General features: G+C 43.9%; 1 protein-coding gene across 1 annotated transcript in view; it reads left to right on the top strand.

Annotated features, from left to right (window-relative positions):
• LOC134355855 (uncharacterized) overlaps nt 1-21,431 on the top strand; it is a gene marked incomplete at its 5' end in the record, with an annotated part of 191,652 nt that extends 170,221 nt beyond the window's left edge. Inside the window, 6 exon segments of the mRNA XM_063066359.1 lie at nt 10,030-10,350; nt 12,020-12,340; nt 12,757-12,856; nt 17,137-17,228; nt 18,160-18,206; nt 21,007-21,431. Of these exon segments, the coding sequence (XP_062922429.1) occupies nt 10,030-10,350; nt 12,020-12,340; nt 12,757-12,856; nt 17,137-17,228; nt 18,160-18,206; nt 21,007-21,288 (1,163 nt within the window).
• Between the last annotated feature and the right edge of the window lie 1,249 nt (nt 21,432-22,680).

Below are 22,680 nucleotides of genomic sequence, written 5' to 3'. Positions count from 1 at the left end.
GACTTATAGCTACTTTTTCGAAGTGGAGAAAGTACCGATCCACATCGGTATCGTCAAATGGGGGAACCAGCCTAACCTCCTGGGTCGCCCGGAACCCTCCACCTTGGTTCGGCACGAGCCCCTGCTCGGCCCTTATCTTTAACTTCTCCAGCTCAAATTCCCTTTCCCTCTGTTTCTCCTCTCTCTCCAACTGTCTGTCCCTCTCTCTCTCTTCTCTCTCCAACTGTCTTTCTCTCTCTTGCCTTTCTAACTCTCTCTCTTTCTCCTGCCTTTCTAACTGCCGTACCCGGAACTCGTGCTCGAGTCTCAGTTTTTCAAGCTGTACCTGTACCGCGTCTCCAGCAGGTTTTTCAATAGACACCTCCCCCAGCTCACCTTGGGGAAACACACCTTTAGATACATAGTGCTCTACAATAGCTCTGTGTATCTCCTCTCTCCTCATTGTCGACTTCACCTTAGCAAGATTCACCCGTTTGGCCACAGCTAACAATTCCGATTTCCTGGCATCCTCTAATGCCTCCAAGGTCGGCGCCTTTATAAATTCCTCAACCTCCATTTCTGCTGTTTGTCTTTTCTTTCTTTCGGGAATTTTAACCCAATCAATTTACTCCGTCCCAAATTTAGCGTTCAAAATCGCGGACGAGAACCCCACTTATGTTACGTACCCCGTAACTGGGTTGCCAAACCAGCAGAAATGGATCACTCAGTTGGAGTCTGGAGTACTAGAACTAAGAAAGTTTTATTAAAGAAACAAGCAACATAGTAATCGAAAGGGTAATAAATGCAACAGTTCAGTGATGATAAACACACATGTGCACAGCATTAAGATAACAGCATCAATCAAGCTCTATCGTTGTCTAGGGGTTAAATGACCAAATTCAAAATGACTCAAAGTTCAGTTCGCAGTAATCGTTGCCATGGCGATGGACAAGGTGGGGAAGAGAGACATAGAATAGGAACAACTCATCATTCAGCACAGCTTCACTCACAGACCAGCGAGATGGCTCACAAACAGCATTTGGGCGGGTCCTTGGTGATGTCACCTGAGGTCACCGACTGTGACCCCTCCTCCAGATGCGGTCGATCCTCTGCAGTGAACCCGGCACCCAGGCAAGGGCGGACACACACCGGGTTCCCGCTGATCGTACCTTTCCACCCTGTGCGTTGTCCGGTTCTTCTCACCACTCGTGAGAAGCGCACCGCTTCCAGGGTCTCGTTACCTCGGGTGGCGTGTGTGTCTGTCTTAGCGAACCTGTCCCTTTTTATCCCCCTGCTGGGGTATCGCCTGTCCATCACTTCAAACAGTTCAGGGTTCAAAGGGGGGAGCCGCTCCAGACAGCTCTTCCTCCCACATCCCTTCATTACACATCTCCAGACGCTGCTCCATTGTTCCTTATCTCTCCTTCCCCTGAGGGCAGGTGGCAGACCAACTGCTGATGCCACTGATGCTAGCCCAGGCCAGCAAACATCTTAATTTTATGTGTATTCTCGTAACACTTTGCATTTCTTATACTCTGTAAGCACCTCGTTTGTTCCTACCTGCTTTGCACCTCCTTTATTCTGTTAACCAGGGCCTCAATATCTCTCGAAAACCAAGAATCTCTACACTTGCTATCTTTACCTTTTATTCTGACAGGCACATATAAGCTTTGTACTCTCAAAATTTCATTTTTGAGGGCCTCCCTCTTTCCAAGTACACCTTTGCCAGAAACCAGCCTGTCCCAAACCTGATCAGGGATTGCTAAGCAGGTGCTACACCTTGCCCAAGGGTAAAGGAGTGCCTTTTGATAGAGATATATCTCCACCCCACACCAGTGTATTAATGGATAAGTAAATGCAAGGGTATTGAGGAATGTGGAGGATGACTGTGACCTTGGTGAATGTGATCACTGATCATTGAGTGTGCCAGAAGACATAGATAAGGTGATTAGAAAGGCACAAGAAATGTCTTCCTTTATTTGCAGAGACCTAGGATGTAGGAGCAGAATTAGGCCCATCGAGTCTGCTCCATCATTTCATCATGTCTGATCCATTTTCCTCAGCCCCAATCTACTGCCTTCTCCCCGTATACCTTCGTGTCCTGATTAATCAAAACTCTTTAAACCTCTGCCTTAAATATACCCAATGACCTGGCCTCCACAGCTGCCTGTAGCAACGAATTCCACAGATTCTCTACTCTCTGGCTAAAGAAATACCTCCGCATTGAGGATGTCCCTCTATTCTGAGGCTGGGTTCACTGGTTTTAGACTTCCCCATCATTGGAAACATACCCTCCATATCCACTTGACTGAGGCCTTTCAACATTCGATAAGTTGCAAAGAGGTCACCCTTCGTTGTTCTGATTCCAGTGAGCAAAGGACCAGAGCTTTTTAACACTCTTCATATGACAAGCCTCTCAATCCCAGAATCATCTTTGTGGACCTCCAATGTCAGCCTATCCTTTCTTAGATAAGGACCTCAAAACTGCTCACAATATTTCAAATGAGGCCTCACCAGTGCTTTATAAAGCCTCAACTTTACATCTTTGCTTCTATATTCTATTCCTCTCAGAATAAATGCAAACATCGCATTTGCCTTCCTCTCCACCAAATGAACCTGCAAATTAACTTTTAGGGAGTCATGAACAAGGACTCCCAAGTCCCTTTGTGTCTCAGATTTTTAAGTTTTTTTTTCTCCATTTAGAAATTTGTCTATATTTTAATTTTTTCTATCAAAGTGCATGAACATACATTTCACGACACTGTATCCCATCTGCCACTTCTTTTCCCGTTCTCCTCAAATGTTTTAGTCCATCTGTAGCCTCTCTACTTCCTCTAAACTGCCCCTCCACCTATCTTCGTGTCATCTGCAAAGTTTGCAACAAAGCCATCAATTCAGTCAGCCAGCTTATTGACATATGTTAAAAAGAAGCTATCCCAACACAGACCCTTGAGTCATCTTCTATTGGCACCACTGTTGAGGTCTTGTTTAGATCGCTTTTGTCATGGTCCGGTCCATGAAGTCCGCATTCCGGTTCACAGTCCGGTCCATCGTTCCCTATTCCAGGTTTTCCAGTTTTCCCTTGTCCTGTTGTATGCCTTAATAGAGGCACATGATTCTCATTTTGGGCTGGACTGCTCCCTTCCCTCTCTTTCCCTTTCTTTCTGAAGCCTCACCTGCTACCTTCGCCTGTGTCCTTGCCTGTAACACCATCAGATTCAACTGCCAGGGCCAGACCAGGGCCTTTTTGTGTCTAGATAAGGAACTGTCTTCCATTGTTTGGAACTACCTCTCTGTGTCCACGCCTTTGCTAGGTAGGCCCAGTCGTTTGCCACTATGTTGAGTTGGGAACTGTCTCTGTGTCCATGCCTTCGCTAGGTAGGTCCGGCCGTTTGCCGCTACCTTGTGTTAAGAACAGTCTCTTTGTGCCCTCGTCTCCGCTGGGTAGGTCCGGCCGTTTGTCGCTACCTTGAATAGAGATCTGTCTCTCAGTGTTCTGTGTATGAGTCCCAGACCTACGTCCTGCTCCCTAGGAGGGGTCCTGACTCTGTGGAGCCCCAACCCCGAATCCTGTTCTCAAGGAGGGGTCCCAGCTCTGTGTTCCATGTTCCTGTTCTCCCTCAACCAAGTCAAGGCTTCATGTTCTCATCCTGTCCACGTGTCTCGCCCAGCCCAGTGCTGGGGTTCTCTCGTCCTGTCCAGGAATCTCATGTCCAGTCTCCTTGTCCTGTAGCCACGTCCTGTCCTCGCCTAGATCCAGTGACCAAGCCCGAGTCAAGACCTAGGTTCCAGGTCCCTGTCCAGTCTCTGGCTCGGAGTCCTTGTCCAGGTTCCAAGTTACTAGTTTCTTGTCCAGGTCCTGCTTTCCTAGCCTAGACCTAGCCCAGGCCCTGTATCCCAGCCTCGTCCAGGGCCTGTGTCTTGTCCAGCATTGGTCTTCCCCACTTCCCTTGCTTTCTTGACACACCTAGTCCTGTTCCTAGTACTTCAGTATCTGTGTCTTGCATTTGGGTCCGCTTCCAGCGCCCCCTCGTATGACAGCTTTATGTCTGGAACCTCACCCTTGACCTTTCCACCAGGGCATATCCTACCAGGAGGGAAGCTCCAAAGATGTCAGAAACTCACAAACCACTCCAACACCACAAAGAGGTGAGGAAGTGATAGCATTCTGAAATTGACTTCCTGAGAGGTTGGTAGAGGCAGAAACCTTCCACACTATAAACAGAGCCTCGAAGGTGTATTTGAAGAGCCGTCATCTGCCAGGCAAAAGACCCAATGTTAGAGGAAGGATTAGAACAGACAGAGCTTTTCCAATCAGTACTGAATGAATGGATGAACAGCCTCTTATGTTGTAAATTCTATGATCTTGCTCCCGGAAATCAGAAGTAGAACTGAACATTTTATTTTCTATTGGCAGGAAATCTAGTGATATATGTCAGTGCCCTTTTTTGCTAAGTATAAAACCAGAATGTATGAAGACCCTAGTGTTATTTTTGGGGTTCAACATTTTCTGCATATATAGTACTTTCATTTGCCCCCAATGTACCCCCACCCCCAAGAAAGAGACTGTCTCCTTGTCTCCTTCAATCCACAGTCTCTCACCATTCAGGGAAATGTGCACTAAATATCTTTGGAAAAGTTGGGATCTGAGGAAGAAGCTGAGTAGAAAGCTGGGAGATACTGTTAGAAATCATATGCTGAAGATGAAACTGTTCCACAGGTAAGGGTATAGACTAAATATTAGTTGCTGGGAGATGGCCAAAGTAGTCAGCTGGAGGAACTCAGTGGTCAGGAATTCAGCATCTGTCAGGGGATGGGATGGCCGAGGTTATTGTCCAGATACAGTTTTCCAACAAGAAACCTCAACAGTTTTGTTCTCTCACATATTTTGACTGGCCTACTGAGTTCCTCCAGTGCTTTGTGATTAGCTCCAGAAGGGTTTTTGTTCATTCAAGAAATTTCAAGAGATTGAGAACATTCAAAGACATTTTCTATCTCTTATTGCTACCGTTGGAACTTGCCACTTGCTTCAAAAGGGCAACAATTATATAAGTGCCCAAGAAGAACGGTGTGAACTGCCTTAATGATTATTGTCCAGTTGTATTCACATCTATGGTGACGAAGTACATGGAGAGATTGGTCGTGGCTAGAATATGCTCCTGCCTCAGCAAGGACCCCGACCCACTGCAATTTACCTGTCGCCATGATAGGTCTATAGGAGACAAGTTCTCATTGGCTCTCCATGTGGCTTGAATCACTTGGACAATACAAACACCTGTGTCAGGATGCTGTTTATTGACTATAGCTCAGTGATTAACACCATCATTCCCAGAGTCCTGACTGAGGAGCTATAGAACCAGGGCCTCTATACCTTCTTCTGCAACCATAGAACATGGAACATAGAAATATACAGCACATTACAGGCCCTTCGGCCCACAAAGTTGTGCCAACCATGTAACCTACTCTAGAAACTGTCCAGAATTTCCCTAGCACCTAGCCCTCTATTTTTCTAAGTTCTATGTACCAATTTAAGAGGCTCCTAAAATACCCTATTGTATCTGCTTCCACCACCGCTGCCAGCAGTGCATTCCACGCACCCATCACTCTGTGTGAAAAACTTACCCCTGACATCCCTTTGGTACATATTTCCAAGCACCTTAGAACTATACCCCCTTGTGTTAGCCATTTCAGCCCTGGGAAAACCCTCTGACTATCTACACGAATCAACATCACTCATCATCTTATACACCACTATCAGGTCACCTCTCTTCCTCCATCGCTCCAAGGAGAAGAGGCCAAGTTCACTCAAACTATTCTCCTAAGGTCCACCCTCCAATCCAGGCAACATCATTAAAAATCTCCTCTGCAATCTCTCAATAGTATCCACATCCTTCCTGTAGTGAGGTGACCAAAATTGAACACAGTACTCCAAGTGGGATCTGACCAAGGTCTTGTATAGCTGTAACATTACCATATGGCTCTTAAACTCAATCCCATGATTGAAGAACGCCAACACACCATACACCTTTTTAACAACACCGTCAACCTGCGCAGCAGCTTTGAGCGTCCTATCGACACAAACCCCAAGATCTCTCAGATCCTCCACATTGGTAAGAGTCTTACCATTAATATTATATTCTGTCTTCAAATTTGACCTACCAAACGGAATCACTTCACATTTACATGAGTTGAAATCCATCTGCCACTTCTCAGCCCAGTTCTGCATCCTATTGATCTCCCACTGTAACCTCTGACAATCCTCCAAACTATCCACAACACCCCCAACCTTTGTGTCATCAGCAAACTTACTAACCCACCCTTCTACTTCTTCATCCATGTCATTTATAAATATCACAAAGAGGAGGGGTCCCAGAACAGATCCCAGCAGAACACCACTGCTCACCAACCTCCATGCAGAATACGAACCATCTACAACCGCCCTTTGCCTTTTGTGGGCAAGCCTATTCTGGATTCACAAAGCAAGGTCTCCCTGGATCCCATGCCTCCTTACCTTCTGAAGACACCTTACATGGGGAACCTCATCAAATGCCCTACTGAGATCCATATACACTACATCCACTGCTCTACCTTCATTAATGTGTTTTGCTACATTCTCAAAGAATTCAGTCAGGCTCATAAGGCATGACCTGCCTTTGACAAAGCCATGCTGACTATTCCTAATCAGATTATTTCTCTCCAATGCTCATAAATCCTGCCTCTCAGGATCTTCTCCCACAACTTGCCCATCACTGAAGTCAGACATACTGATCTATAATTTCCTGGGTTATATCTCTACTCCCTTTTTTGAACAAGTGAACAACATTTACAATGCTCCAATCCTACGGTACTTCTCTTGTCCCTATTGATGACACATAGGTCATCACAAAAGGCTCAGTAATCTCTTCCTTTGCTTCTCACAGCAGCCTGGGGTATATTTCATCCAGTCCCGGTGATTTATCTAACTTAATGCTTTTCAAAAGCTCCAGCACATCCTCTTTCTTAATGTCTATATGCTGAAGCATTTCAGTTCACACTAAGTTATCACCACATTTACCAAGATCTTTTTCCCTGGTGAATACTGAAGCAAAGTATTCATTAAGTACCTCTGCTACCGCCTCTGACTCCATGCACACGAGTCCACTATCGCACCTGATTGGTCCTATTCTCACATGGCCCATCCTCTTGTTCTTCACATACTTGTAGAATGCCTTAAGGTTTTCCTTAATCCTGCCCACTAAGGCTTTCTCCTGGCCCCTTCTGGCTCTCCTAATTCCATTCTTAAACTCCTTCCTAGCAATCTTGTAATTTTCCAGAGCTCTAACAGTACCTAGTTTATTCAACCTTTCGTAAGCTTTTCTTTTCTTCTTAACTAGATTTTCTACATCCTTTGTACACCATTGTTCTTTCACCCTACCCCAATTACATATTTTCCCAAAATACTCTCCCACTGAGAGATCTAACACCTGACCAGATTCACTTCCCAATACCAGATCAAGTACAGCCTCTCCTCTAATTAGCTAATCTACATATTGCGTCAGGAAACCTTCCTGAGCAAACCCAACAAACTCCACCCAATCTAAGCCACTTGTGCTAAGGAGATGCCAATCAATATTAGGAAGGTTAAAATCTCCCATGACAATAACCCTATTATTATTGCACCATTCCAGAATCTGCCTCCCTATCTGCTCCTTGATATCCCTGTTACTATTGGGGGGGTCTATAAACAACACCCAGTAGTGTTATTGCCCCTTTCCTGTTTCTGATTTCCACCACACTCACTCAGTAGACCATCCCTTCATGACTTCCTCCTTTCTGCAGATGTGACATTATCCTTAATTAGCAATGCCACTCTCCCACCTCTTTTGCCTCCCTCTCTGTTCTTTTTGAAACATCTAAGGCCCGGCACACTCAGCAGCCATTCCTGTTGCTGAGATATCCAAGTCTCTGTAATAGCCACAATGTCATATTTCCATGTATTGATCCACACTCTAAGTTCATCTGCCTTGCTTATGATACTACTTGCATTACAATAGACACATCTCAAACCATCAGGCTGAGTGAATCTTTGCTCTATCATCTGCCTATCCTTCCTCACAAACTCCCTACAAGCTGTCCCTTCTTGTACTCCAACCTCCCCATCCGTTGACTCCTCACTTATGTTCCCACCCACCTGCAAATCTAGTTTAAACCCTCCCCAATAGCATTAGCAAACCTCCCCACCAGGATATTGGTCCCCCTCAGATTCAAGTGCAAACCATCATTTTTGTACAGATCACAGCTGCCTCTGAAGAGATCCCAATGATCCAAAAATCGGAATCCCTACCTCCTGCTCCAATCCTTCAACCACACATTTATCCTCCACCTTATTCTATTCCTATACTCACTGTCACGTGGCACAGGCAGCAATCCTGAAATTATTACCTTTGAGGTCCTGCTTCTCAGCTTCCTTCCTAACTCCCTGTATTCTGCTTTCAGGACCTCCACCCTGTTTCTAACTATATCGTTGGTACCAGTAAGTACCACGACCTCTGGCTGCTCACCCTCCCATTTCAGGATATTGTGGACATGCTCAGAAACATCACGAACCCTGGCACCTGAGAGGCAAACTACCATTCTTGTTTCTTTTTTGCACCCACAATCGCCCAGAAGACCACAATCTGTGTGGATTGGAAATAACATCTCCATCTCGCTGACAATCAACACAGGTGCACTTCAGGGACGTGTGCTTAGCTCTCTGCTCTACTCTCTTTACACCCATGACTGTGTGGCTAGGCATTGCTCCAATGTCATCTATAAGTTTGCTGATGATACAACCATTGTTGACAGAGTCTCAGATTGCGACGAGAGGGTGTACAGGAGTGAGATATACTGACATGTTGAGTGGTGTCGTAGCAGCAACCTTACACTCAACGTCAATAAGGCCAAAGAGCTGATAGTGACTTCAGAAAAAGTAAGACCAGGGTACACACATCATTCCTCGTGGAGGGATTAGAAGTGGAGAGAGTGAGCAACTTCAAGATCCTGGGTGTTAATATCTATGAGGACCTAACCTGGTCGCAACATATCAATGCAGCTATAAAGAAGGCAAGACAGCGGCTATATTTCATTAGATGTTGGAGCAGGTTTGGTATATCACTTAAAAGACCAGAAAATTTCTGCAGATGTACCGTGGAGAGCATTCTGTCAGACAGCAACACTATTTGGTATGGGGTGGTGGGGGGCGGGAGGTGGAGGGGGGCTGCTACTTCATAGGATCGAAGAAAGCCACACAGAGTTGGAAAATTAGTCAGATCCATCACAGGTGCTAGCCTTGATAGTATCCAAGACATCTTCAAGGAGCAGTGCCTCAAAAAGGTGGCGTCCATAGTTAAGCAGCCCCACTGCCTTCTCATTATTACCATCAGGAAGTAGATACAGGAGCCTGAGGCACCCAGTCAACAGTTCAGGAACAGCTTCTTCCCTTCTCCCATCCAATTTCTGAATGGACATTGAACCCATGAACACTACCTCACTATTTTTTCTTTTTGCACTACATATTTAATTTAAATATTTAATATACATACACATACACACACATATAGATTACTTAGTAAAGGCATCCATTAGTCTTGCGAGACCATGGATCTGCGCCTGGAAAGTCTTCACTCTCCAGGGCGCAGGCCTGGGCAAGGTTGTATGGAAGACCAGCAGTTGCCCATGCTGCAAGTCTCCCCTCTCCACAACACCGATGTTGTCCAAGGGAAGGGCAAGAGCTGATACAGCTTGGCACCAGTGTCGTCACAGAGCACTATGTGATTAAGTGCCTTGCTCAAGGACACAGCACGCTGCCTCGGCTGGGGCTTGAGCTCACGACCTTCAGATCATTAGTCGAACGCCTTAACCACTTGGCCACGTGCCCACACATATATATTACTATTACCGTAATTCAGTTTTTTTTGCTCTATATTATCATGTATTGCATTGTTCTGCTGCCACTAAGTTAACAAATTTCACAACATATGCTGGTGATATTAAACCTGATTCTGATTTACGGAAGTATGTTCTCTTCAGTTTCAGGTGCATTGTGGGCAAAGAAATATCAAAGAGGAGTTGTGGGAAGAGCGATCACAATCGATTGTCACTATGAAGCAAAGTACCGCTCACACACAAAGTATTGGTGTCATGGATGGACTCACCAATGTTCAGTTTTAGTGGAAACAAATGGGCAACACAGACGGAGTGGACGAGTGTCAATCACGGATAACCCAGAACAGGGAATATTTAATGTTACTATGGAGAATCTTCGCTCTGGAGATACAGGATGGTACAGCTGTGGAATTACAACACCAGGTCTCGATCCAATGTTTCATGTACATCTACAAGTATCTGATGGTAGGTTACTCAGTGATTGATTTTATGTCTTCACTGATGTCAGATCCATGTTTTCTCTGAGTGGTCATGGTAGCATTGATATCCCAAAGCTCAGCAGGATTGCAAAGTCCTACGAGGAAAATACAGGAGTTGGGAAACCATATGCATGTTGATCTCACCCACTCCAATGTTCCACATATATCTAAAAGTATCTGATGGTACGTTTATCAGGGATTGACTTTCTGTCCCCCATTTAAATATCTGATCTGTGTCTTCATTGCGAAGGGTCAGGACAACTCTCATATTCTGAGGGTCCACCGCAGTGTTGAGTCCTGAGGGGAGTGGGCAGGTGTCGGGGAAACCCCATTCATTGTTCTCACCCATTGCAGTATCAGACCCACTGAATGGACACCGATTTCCAATGAGAGGCTTATTACAATTTTCCTGCCTCTGAACCGTATGAAATGCCAGTCTGTCAGAGGTTTGCATTCAGACTAAAAATAATAATCCAGCCATAACAGATCAGAGAAAAACTTATTGCTCATGGGCTAATTACCTGAAAACCATAAAAAGGGAATCATTTCCCAGGGCTCAAAAGACTGCATTCAATTCTTACAAAGCAGACCAGTCCAATCCCTGGTCTATCTCAGGGATCAATCACTCATTCCCAACTCCCATCCACCTGTATCCCATAAATGTGCTCTGAGCCCCCAACCCCAGCACCCACTGACCATCCACTCTGAAGCATCCAGCCTCTTCATCCATGGGAATCAGATTAAATGAAATCTGATGAGATCTTGTCCCATCAGAATCCTTTTGTTTTTCTTTCTCCATCTTGCCTTTTTACCCCTTCTTATTCCCCTCCACTGCCCTCATGCCCAGATTTTTGCCCTCTGGTGCCTAACCTCCTTATTTTATGCTATGGTCTACTGTCCCCTCCAATCAGACTCTTCCTTCTTCAAACCAATGCCTCTTCTGCCTAAGACCTCCCAGTTTATCACACCATTCTCTTGCCCCACCCCGCCTTCTTACCTTCCACCTCTCACCTGGATTAACCTGTCAGCTTATGCTCTTTCCTCTCTCCCCACCCTATTATTCAGTCCTCTCCACTCAATCTTTCCATTCCTAATGATGGGTCTCAGCCTGAAACATCACACATGTATTTTCCTCCAGAGGTGTTGTCTGATCTGCTGACTTCCTCCAGTTCCTTTGTCTGGACATCCACATTCCTGAGATTTCTAGGGTTCGCCCACTGCCTCCAAGCATACAGCAGCACCAAGGGTTTCCCTTGCTGTTGCAGGTCACAGAAACCAAACACTTTCTCCCAAAACCCTCCAAGCATGTGACAGATATCTGACCATTTCTTCCCCTCATGTTCAGTTCTTCCAGGACTCTCTCCAGTTTGTTCCAATTCCCTGTCTCCACTGGAGACTTGCTCCCTGTTGCTGAGAGAGATTGAAACCCTGATTTTCACACTGACTCATCCTTGTTGTCATCACTGCATTCATGATCTGGAGTCCTTCTGTGTTCTGGGATAATGTCAGACATGACAGTTCGGGCAGCTGGGAGGATGCAGAGACACAGCGAGGCGGTTGAGCTGCTGAGATTCCAACCTGGTGAGGTATAGAAGTGCTGAAAATTGGAGAGTGATTTTCAGATATTCACTTGAATGTTTGGTCCTTTCCCACAGAACCCGTGTCTGTTCCTGTGCTTCAAGTTCTGTCACGAGCAAATGAATCGTGTGTCGGGGGCTCAGTGTCAGTTGACTGTGAATCTGTTCAAGGATCCCTTCCAATTCAGTACTCATGGTATGAAAAGACCTCATCTGTGGAATCAAAGATCTCTGACACCAGTAAACTGAATCTACATTGTCAATCCTTCAAACACCAGCACCATCAATATTACTGCAGTGCCTCAAATACTCGTGGAGTGAAATCCAGCGAAATGGTCAATGTGGCAGTGTTCAACAGCACTTGGGACTGCAGTTATCAGCTGCAATTCAGTCACACTGGTGAGTGGTGGATTGAATAATGGACACTTTTGGGTGTTTCATGGAGTGACTACTTTCGAGATGTTGTGTTGTTGGAGCTGTGTTAACACAGGTCCTGACAGGATTTATACTTGTGGAGTATGAACCATTTTTTGTTTTAGAAAATGAGTCCATTACCAAAAGCACCCCCCCCCCTATATCTACCACCCCAGCACCCACTTCTCTCTGGCCTGCTATTGTTAACATGGTGTTTATGTATCCCACCCTATTGAAATGAAACAGGAAATACATTACTCATTACAAAACAAGATTGACAATATTTGCTCTATTTGGATTCTACTTACTTAATTTTATTATTTATATATGTATATTTCTGAATGGATATTGAACCTACGAACACTAACTAACTATTGAATTTTATTTCTTTATTTCAACAGAAACTAAATATTCCTGTGTAAATAATTCTGGCCACTCCAAAATTACAGAAAATTCCGAAGACAATTACGACAAAGACAATCAATCCCCTTCCCCTGAAAGGTATAATTTTTTCTGTGCTTCTGTATGTAATGTAATTGGGGGAAAGAATTCATTCTTTATTTCGCTGGTGATAACTGCCTGTGGGACTACTGACTTCAACCTAAGCCTCAACATTTGAGCTCAATATAACCAATGCCCCCATAAACAGTTAAAGTGAAATGACCAAAATCATATTTACTTCTTGAAAAGTTTGTAATAGTGTTGGCATGAAAAATGAAAATCGTGCAATAATTTGCAATGTAGCTCATCAGAATGAAAATGGTGCTGGGTTTTACAACACACTGCTGTGGTATGTTTGTTGTTGAGAAATAAAAGCAAGTTCCTCAATTTGCTGTCAGTCAGACGGTGTTCTTGCAGCCTTCACTATGACTTTGAAGCCATGGCATAGTCCTTGAAATCACTTATGAACAACACATTGCAGTGTTGTCCCAATTCTCAAAGCCAAACATTGTCAGAATCATCGGCATATGTCATGAAATTTATTGTTTTTGTTGCAGCAGTACAATGGAATACGTAATAATAGAGAAACAAAACTGTGAATTACAGTATATATATTAAATAGTTAAATAAGTAGTGTAAAAGCAGCAATAAAAGAGGAGTGAGGTAGTGTTCATGGGTTCAGTGTCTATTCAGAAATTGGATGGCAGAGGGGAAGAAGCTTTTCCTAAATCATTAAGTGTGCGCCTTCAGGCTTCTGTACCTCCTCCCTGATGGTAGCAATGAGAACAAGGCAAGACCTAAGTGATGGAGGTCCTTAACGATGGACACCGCCTTCCTGAGACATGGCTGTTGAAGGTGTCGTGGATACTACAGAGGCTAGTGCTCATGATAAGCTGACCAGTTTACAGCTCTCTGCAGATTACAGTGATCCTGTGCGGTAGAACCCCCCTCACCCCCGTACTAGACCGTGATGCAGGCAGGTAGAATGCTCTCCATGGTACATCTGTAGAAATTTTCGAGTGTTTAAGGAGACATACCGAACCTTCTCAAAGTCAGTGGAGTCCATTCAAGATGAGTCTGTTCTCATGTGCAGAAGCACAGTGAGTTAGACAGAGTTAACCCCATCACCCCCACTGGGGCATAGGCCATTGACAGCGTGTGCTAGAGTGCTCTGTCCTGGGCAAGTCTTTCAAGTTGTACCCAGGTATAGCCCACCTTCTTGGTTTCAGTTTCAAGGTTGCATCACCAGGCGTTCTTTGGCCATCTTCTCTTCTGCTTTCCCTAGGGATTTCATGTTAACACTTTCCTGGTGATGTCGGTACTTGGCTTATGTAGAAGGTTGATTGACAATATGACTTCCATTGACTTGCAGCTCTCATCACACAACTTCACATCTCTTCTAATCGAAGATCCTTCCTCCTCTCCCAGGGATGAGGTCTTTGGAGCTTCTATTAGTGTTTCTGGAGCTCTGGGATTTTACAGGATGAGCTTGCTAGCCTCATGCCCAACCCTCCTCCTTTTGCAGCTGGGCTTGGTACCAGCCATGGCAGAGTTACAGTGAGATACAAATACAATGAAAAGCCTGCTTACAGAACCATTGCAGATACTTAGGCACACATAAAAATGTCATCTACTAAGAAGTACCCCTGTGTGGTGAGAACACAAGGGCACTGTAAGGTATCCTCAGTAGGTCATGGTAATCCGCCTTCTGGATCTGTTATCGATGTTCACCATAGGGAACAGATTTTGACCAAGCACCACAAAGGTAATGTCCAAACCAGCATTAAACTTTGTAGAGGTGGACCTGGTGATCACTTTGAAGTGAGAGCAGGTTTTAAGCAAGTACAGTTTTTCCCTTTAAGTACTCAAGATGCAAATGTTTGCAGTAACGTTTGTAGATCTTGTCCTGGTGTCTCATCACCGCAGTTCCACTGTCCTATTTCTCACACACAATATCTCAAATTTTTTAAATTATTTTAATCTTTTTCTGGGAAATTTGAATTCATTTTGACTTCTTTAAACTTGAAAGCAACGCACACAGACTGTTGGACGAAATCGGTAGGTTAGGCGGCATCTATGGAACAGAGTATACAGTTGATGTTTCAGGCTGAGACCCACTTCTACAACTAAGATGGAAGGGGGAAAATGCCTGAATAAAAAGGTGTGAGGAGGAAATAGGAGTTGGAAGGTGATAGGTGAAGCCAGGTAGATGGGAAAGGTCAAAGACTACCCATGAATTATAATATGGTGCATCCCACAATATAGTTACAATCATATTACAAAATAAACAGAAGCATTGACCTTAAAAGCAATATGCAAACAGCATGTACATACTTACACATCCCCAATACTAATGAAATTGAATATTCCACCATGTACGGTGGGAAAGGCACCAGAAAGGCAACTGAGAGCATGAACATGGCTTAGGACCATTATCAGAATATACCAGGGAAGACAGAGAGGTGCGTTAACTCAGCTCAAAGACAGCGGAGTGACAAGACAATGTTTGTGTGTATGTAAATGCAAGTCTGTAAGGAGTGCGCCTCGCTTACCGAGTGCTCTCTGTCACACACGCCATAGGGGACTTCTGTCACACGCACCATAGTGGGCGTCTCTGCTGAGATTAGAGCTGGCTTTTGAAATCATGATCAACGTGGCTTGTCCAAGTCCAGCTGCAAATGCTTGGGAAACACTCACAAAATCTGGGAGGAACACAGCAAGTAAGGTGGCATCTCTAGTTGTACCGTGGAGAGCATTCTGACAGGCTGCAACACCGTCTGGTATGGGGGGTGGGGGGCTACTGCACAGGACCGAAAGAAGCTGCAGAAGGTTGTAAATCCAGTCAGCTCCATCTTGGGTACGAGCCTACAAAGTACCCAGGACATCTTCAGGGAGCGGTGTCTCAGAAAGGCAGCGTCCATTATTAAGGACCTCCAGCACCCAGGGATGCCCTTTTCTCACTGTTACCATCAGGTAGGAGGTACAGAAGCCTGAAGGCACACACTCAGCGATTCAGGAACAGCCTCTTCCCCTCTGACATCCGATTCCAAAATGGACATTGAATCTTTGGACACTACCTCACTTTTTTTAAATATACAGTATTTCCGTTTTTGCACATTTTAAAAAATCTATTCAATATACATGTACTGGAATTGATTTATTTGTTTATTTATTATTATTATTTTATTTGTTATTATGATTTTTTTCTCTGCTAGATTACGTATTGCATTGAACTGCTGCTGCTAAGTTAACAAATTTCACGCCACATGCCGGTGATAATAAACCTGATTCTGATCTAAAGGGGGCAGTAAACTGTCAACATTTCAGGCCGAGACCCTTCAGCAGGGAGGTCACCATGCTCAGCAGTGCTTTTCAGATAAAAGAAACTTCCATTCAGATAAACAAAAGACACCTCACAAACTCTTTACAAAGGACTGGAGTTAAAGTTTTTATTCCATTTTCTTGAAAGTTCAAAGTAAGTTTATTGTCAAGGTGTGTCCATGTCACTACGTACAACCTTGAGATTCATTTTTATATTGCACATTCACAGTGGGTACATAGAAACACAACAGAATCAATGAGAAATTACACACAAAGATGAACAAACAACCAATGTGCAAAAGAAGACAAAGTAGACAAAATGCAAAAAATAAATAATAATAAAACAAAAAATAAACAAATAAATAATACTGAGAACATCAGAATCACATTTAATATCATCAGCATACGTCGTGAAATCTGTTAACTTCATTGGAGCACTACGTTGCAATGCATAATAATAGAGAAAAAAACTGAATTATAGATATATATATATATAATTAAATAAATAGTCCAAAAACAAAACTGAAGAAGTAGTGAGGTAGCGTTCATGGGTTCAATGACCATTCAGAAATTGGATGGCAAAGAGGAAGAAGCTGTTCACTGAGTATGTGTCTTCAGGCTCCTGTACTTCCTTCCTGATGGTAGCATTGAGAAGAGGACATGTCCAGGGTGATGGGGGCCCTGAAAAATGCATGCCTGATAGAGTCCTTGAAAGTGATTCTATAGATTGTGACTTATTGGATTATAATTCAAGATTTACAAAGGAGAAAAAATTGCAGATGATCTACACAACATTTACACTTTAACCAACATTATTACTGCTGATCATTACCTGGTTTGTGGAGCCTTTCTGCAAACAGTTTGGCTGCTGCATTTCTGCACTCCAACAATGTCTACACTTCATTTGCTTGGACTGCACACATCCTGAGCTCATGGAGGGAGTCGTGTATGCGCCAGACTTTCATTCTTCAGCAATGGTCAGGGTTAATGTTGACTGTTTCTTGTCCTCTGCACCACAGGTTAACTAAAGTAATTATGCTCAGCATCACTGGCATTGTTCTCATGATGATCTTCACCGGCCTACTTTTGTATCTGAAGTGTAAAAACAGGGGTGAGTTTCTACTTCTCTTTTCATCATTTTATGATATACTGTATCTGATCCGACGCTAGCTCCCTAGGCCTGAGTCCACTTAGTAGTAGTAGTACCTGATAGCTGTCTTCAAAATTACTTGATAGAAAGGTACAAGATAAAAGGAGGCATGCATTGAGTGGACAGCCAGAGACCGTTTCTCTAGTGCAAAAATGGCTAATACCATAGGGCATAATTTTAAGGTGATTGGAGGAACTCATAGTGGGATGTTAGAGGTAGATTTTTTATACAGAGAGTGGTGGGCGCATGGAACATACAGCCAGGGTTGGTGGTAGAGACAGATACATTAGGGATGTTTAAGTGACTTTAGATAGGCACGTGGATGATAGAAAAATGGAGGGGAAGGTTGGATTGATCACAACTTGTCGGCTGAAGAGCCTGTTCTGTGCTGTGATGTTCCATTTTCTAAGCTTCATGTTCTAAAATGTAATATGATTGCAATTGGATTTTGTCAAATACAACTCAGAGTTGAGGTGTTCTTCTCTGGCTAAATGAAGCATTAAAGAATAATGGAAGTGCTACTACAAATGGGCGAGAGCTCTTCAAAACATCACATGACACAAAATCACCTTGCGTGTGGAATGGCAGAACTACGTGACAACCAGGAAGCTGGGAATCTTGAATCGCTGCTCATATGATATCACTTTTATTCCAGAATCATTCTCATGAACAGATGGGTGTTAATGTGATTAATGGGCAAATGATTGACTAGATGTGGAATCAGTACGATGTTAAGGATTTGATTTGCAGAAATTTGTGATCAGGACAGTTTTCCTGGAACGAAATCCCCCTGCAATTTGGAGGTGCACTATTTAAGATACTGCATGCAACACGGGGATATTTCAGCATTTACCTAACATTCCCATTACAAAGATAACCTTGTATTTTCTAGACTCCAAGTACAACACGTCTCAGAGAAAAGGCAGCAATGAAACTCGGGTAAGATGTGAAGTACGAATTTTCTGAATGCTTGAAAATTTATAAAATCAGATGACAAAGACCATTCAGCCCCAAAGGTTCCCAGTGTTAATACTATATACAAGTCTCCAAACATCATTCTTTATCGAACTGTATCATTACGTACCACCAGTTCTTTCTCCTTCTTGTGCTTATCCAACTTTTCCTTAATGCATCCATGATATTTTATTTGACAGATTTTCAGAGTGGCTCCGTTCTCTAATTTGTTACCATTAACAGATGCAAGATGTGACTGGCCCTGGCTCTAATTTTAGAGATGACAATTTACTATCGCTGTAACCTTGTCTTTTTATTTTCAATAAATATTTCAGTTGATATTTAATATATTCCATCCATATCCCAAACATTTATGAAAGATCAGAAAAAGTAAATGGGATGTCACAAAAAACAGCACGGTTACAGATCCTTTCTGCCCAACAAGTTCATCGTTCACTGTTTCAAAATCTCAATTCAATAAAATACCCTCTGGTTCTCCAAGGGAGAACAGCACAAATTTATGTTCTGTGGGTGAGAGCAGAAACAAGGCTATAAAAAATCATAAGTGCAAGAGATCCTGCAGATTCTGGAAATCCAGGCTAACACACATAAAATATTGGAGGAATGCAACAGGTCAGGAAGCATCTATGGAAGTGGAACACAGTTGACGTTTCAGGTCAAGACCTTTCCCCAAGAGTAGAAGAAAAGAAGAAGCTAGAATAATAAATCAGATTAGAAAGCCGAGATGAACTTCCGTTCATGAACTGTGATTAATGTTCTGAAGCAGATGGGCAGTGATTTGGCCACCACTGCTGGCCCACCAACTGGAGAGTGTCGTGGTTAAGGGTCGAAACACTCGGTGAAGGTTGGGAACCACCTGGCTGAAGGCTACGGTTACCTTATAAGGTAACTGGAGAATGCACCCTAACAGGTGTATGTAACAAGTGATGGAAGTAGCTGAAGTAAATATTACGGAGGTTTTGAGGGAAAGCTAAATAAGCACATCAGGGAGAGAAAAATACATACTAATTCAGCTGAATAGCTGGAGTTCAAATTAAGTACAATTAGTATAGAAGACCATAAGATGTTGGAGCAGAATTAGGCCATTTGGCCCATTGAGCCTGTTCCGTATATACCAACAAGTTCTTGCTAAGTTGAGTTCACATTGAGAACTTTTTCTCAATGTTATGAACAAGTTTCCCCAGTTCAAGTAACCCACTCTGCCTGTATTCCCTACTCACTTGCACTGATCCACCCAGGTGTCTCTCCTATTGTTCACATTTTCCACCCAGCCACCAACACAAGGGATTTTGCAGATGCTAGGAATCCATAGTAACACAAACAAAATGCTGGAGGAACTCAACAGTTCAGGCAGCATCTGTGAAGAAGAATAAACAGTGGACGTAAAGAGCTAAGCCCCTTCAGCAGGACCACTCAAGCATCTCCCCTTCCACTATCTTTGCTACGGAGACTCTTCTTCCTGTCCATTCACCCATAGGTCTCTCCACCTGGGTTCAACTTCCTTAACTCCTCACCCACCTGGCTCTATCTACTAAATACCAATCTCCTAGTCTGGTTCTAGATAACACTTACCAATATCTGTCTCGATCCTTCCCACTCCCCTTCCCCATCTGGATATTTCCCACCAAACATTTGAAGGCTCTGGGCCTGTACTCACTGGAGTTTTAGAAGAATGAAGTGGGAATTTCATTGAAATCTATGGAATATTGAAAGGCCTAGGTAGAGTGGACATGTAGAGGATGTTTCTAGCAGTGTGGGAGTCGAGGAACAGAGGGCACAGCCTCAGAAAACAAAGGCATCCCTTTAGAACAGAGTTGAAGAGGAATTTCTTCAGCCAGAGAATGGTGGACCTGTGGGATTCATTGCTACAGATGGCTATGGAGGCCAAGTTATTAGGTACATTTAAAGCAAAAGTTGATAGGTTCTTGATTATTTATTTATCGAGATACAGTGCAGAATAGGCTCTTCTGGCTTTTTATACCACGCCGCCCAGCAACCCCAGATTTAACTATAACCAAATCATGGGACAATTTACAGTGACCAATTAACCTACCTACCAGTACATTTTTAGATTGTGGGAGGAAACTGGAACACCCAGAGGAAACCCACATAGTCACAGGGAGAACATACAAACACCTTATAGACAGTAGTGGGAAGGAATAAGGATGTCAAAGGTAATGGGTAGAAGACAAGAGAATGCAGTTAAGGGGGATAATAATTCAGCCTTGACAGAATGGCAGAGCAGGCTTGATGGGCTGAATGGCCTAATTCTACTCCAATTCTGCTACAATCTTATTATTTTCTTCTCCTTACTGTGTGTTTCCTATTATCCAGCAGCCTCAGTTTCAGTAATCCCCACTCCTCTTTTCCAGCTGACCCCATCTGTTCATCATTACCCCCTGAATTGTTTGCTCCATCACATACCTGCCTCTGTCTCACTCATCCCTCTTACATCTTTGTACTAGCTATTTTCCCTCTACATTTCCACTTCTGATACAGATTCTTAATCCAAATATTGAACATCCATTTACTCCCATCAGCACAGGTTTTTAATCCAAATCATTGAACATCCCTTTACCCCCGTTGATGTTGCTCAATCTGCTGAATTCTTCCAGCAACATTTTTGTTGTTCCAGATTCCAACTTCTGCAATCACTCTTGTCTCTGTTGGACAGCAGCTCTGTGATCAGTTTTTGTTCAGAACAGCAGATTACACTTCTCGCATTCATCGGGCGTAAAAGTTATATTGCTTTTCTTGTATTTAGGAACTGGCATCTTTGGAAGGGAGCACCATTTACACAAATCTGCATCAACATCAGAGCAAAAAGGCAGCTGCCTTGCTGGTGAACGATGATGGTGGGATCATGTATTCAGCAGTGGAATTTCAAAGAAAGTCGACAGTAAGGCACCCGGTAACCAATGAGAAGAATGCTATCTACACTAATGTTGATTTTCAAAACAACTCCCCATTGGATGGTGGGAAAGCTCCCTCTACAGGCACTCTGCAGGACCCTAAGCAGACAATTTATGCCTCTGTTGCTCCTTAGGAAAACTCATTTCCTGGACGTGTGCTGTTTATTACTGTACCTTTGCTCTATTGTTGTGATGCAGGACCATGATATATAGGAACTGAATGAGGCTATCTGGCCCATTGATTGTGCTCTGACATTCCATCTTGGCTGATTTATTTTTCCACTTACTCCCATTCGCCTGCCCTTTTTTTTCTCATAACCATCAAGCTGTGTACATACATCTATTAAAGTTGCTGGTGAACGCAGCAGGCCAAGCAGCATCTATAGGAAGAGGTGCAGTCGACGTTTCAGGCCGAGACCCTTCGTCCTGACGAAGGGTCTCGGCCTGAAACGTCGACTGCACCTCTTCCTATAGATGCTGCTTGGCCTGCTGCATTCACCAGCAACTTTGATGTATGTTGCTTGAATTTCCAGCATCTGCAGAATTCCTGTTATTTACATACATCTATTGATGCTTCTGGACACATCTTCAGTGATGTTCCTGGAATCATCGGGTGTTTCGGGTCTTTCAACATCATACAGCCTCCTCCAGGTGACCCAGCCGGGGCTGATCAGACCCCAGCTTGTGTCCAGATGGCTTGCTGCTTATGACTCCGTGGCTCCCCTCTTTTGAGCCACAGCCATCTTGAGGCCCTCTCTGCCGCGTCGGTGGTACTGCGGAAGGCTCTCCTCTTCCTCCCTCCCTCGATGCCCAAAATGCTGAAGGCTCTAACTAAAGAACGGGCTACGAATCCCCTACAACCAACCTCCACTGGGAGACACCTCGCTTCATGGTTTGCAGCTTCCTATCAATCCCTCCCTTCGCCGTTGCCTCCAGAATTTGGTTAACATCTTCATCAAACTGCTTCCACAGTGAAGTCATGTTAGCTGCAGGCCATTTGATCCGCCTCCTGTTAGACTTCATGTTAGAAGGATTAGTTTGCAACACTTGGAGGTTCCGGGCACTATGGGGTGACTCCGGGCCTGGCCCCTCCTTCGTCTCACCAGGTGGGACACCTGCGCGTTGTGCTGCTCCTGCTCCCGCCAAACATTTCACCCTCGCTTGGTGGATCTTCAAGCTGCAATCGTTCTTGCAGATTTTACCACATGCACACTGCTTCCTCATCGTCGTTTGTTCACCAGTAAACTCCACTTTAAATAAACCCAATGACATGGCTTCCACAGCCCTCTGTGGCAATGAATTCCACAGATTCAACACCCTCTGTTCGAAAGGGACATCATTCTATTCTGAGGCTGTGTGTTCCAGTCTCAGCCTGCCCTACTATTGGAAACATCCTCTCCCCAGGTATTCCATCTAGGCTTTTCACTATTCAATAGGTCACAATGAGATACCCCTCATTCTTCTAAACTCCAGCAATTACAGTCCCAGAGCTATCATACGCTTCTCATATATTAATGCTTTCATTT

The sequence above is a fragment of the Mobula hypostoma genome, chromosome 13 (genome assembly GCF_963921235.1).
Source record: "Mobula hypostoma chromosome 13, sMobHyp1.1, whole genome shotgun sequence".
NCBI lineage: Eukaryota > Metazoa > Chordata > Chondrichthyes > Myliobatiformes > Myliobatidae > Mobula > Mobula hypostoma.
The sequence above is the reverse complement of the archived record's forward strand: the minus strand, read 5'-3'. Positions and strand labels throughout refer to the sequence as shown.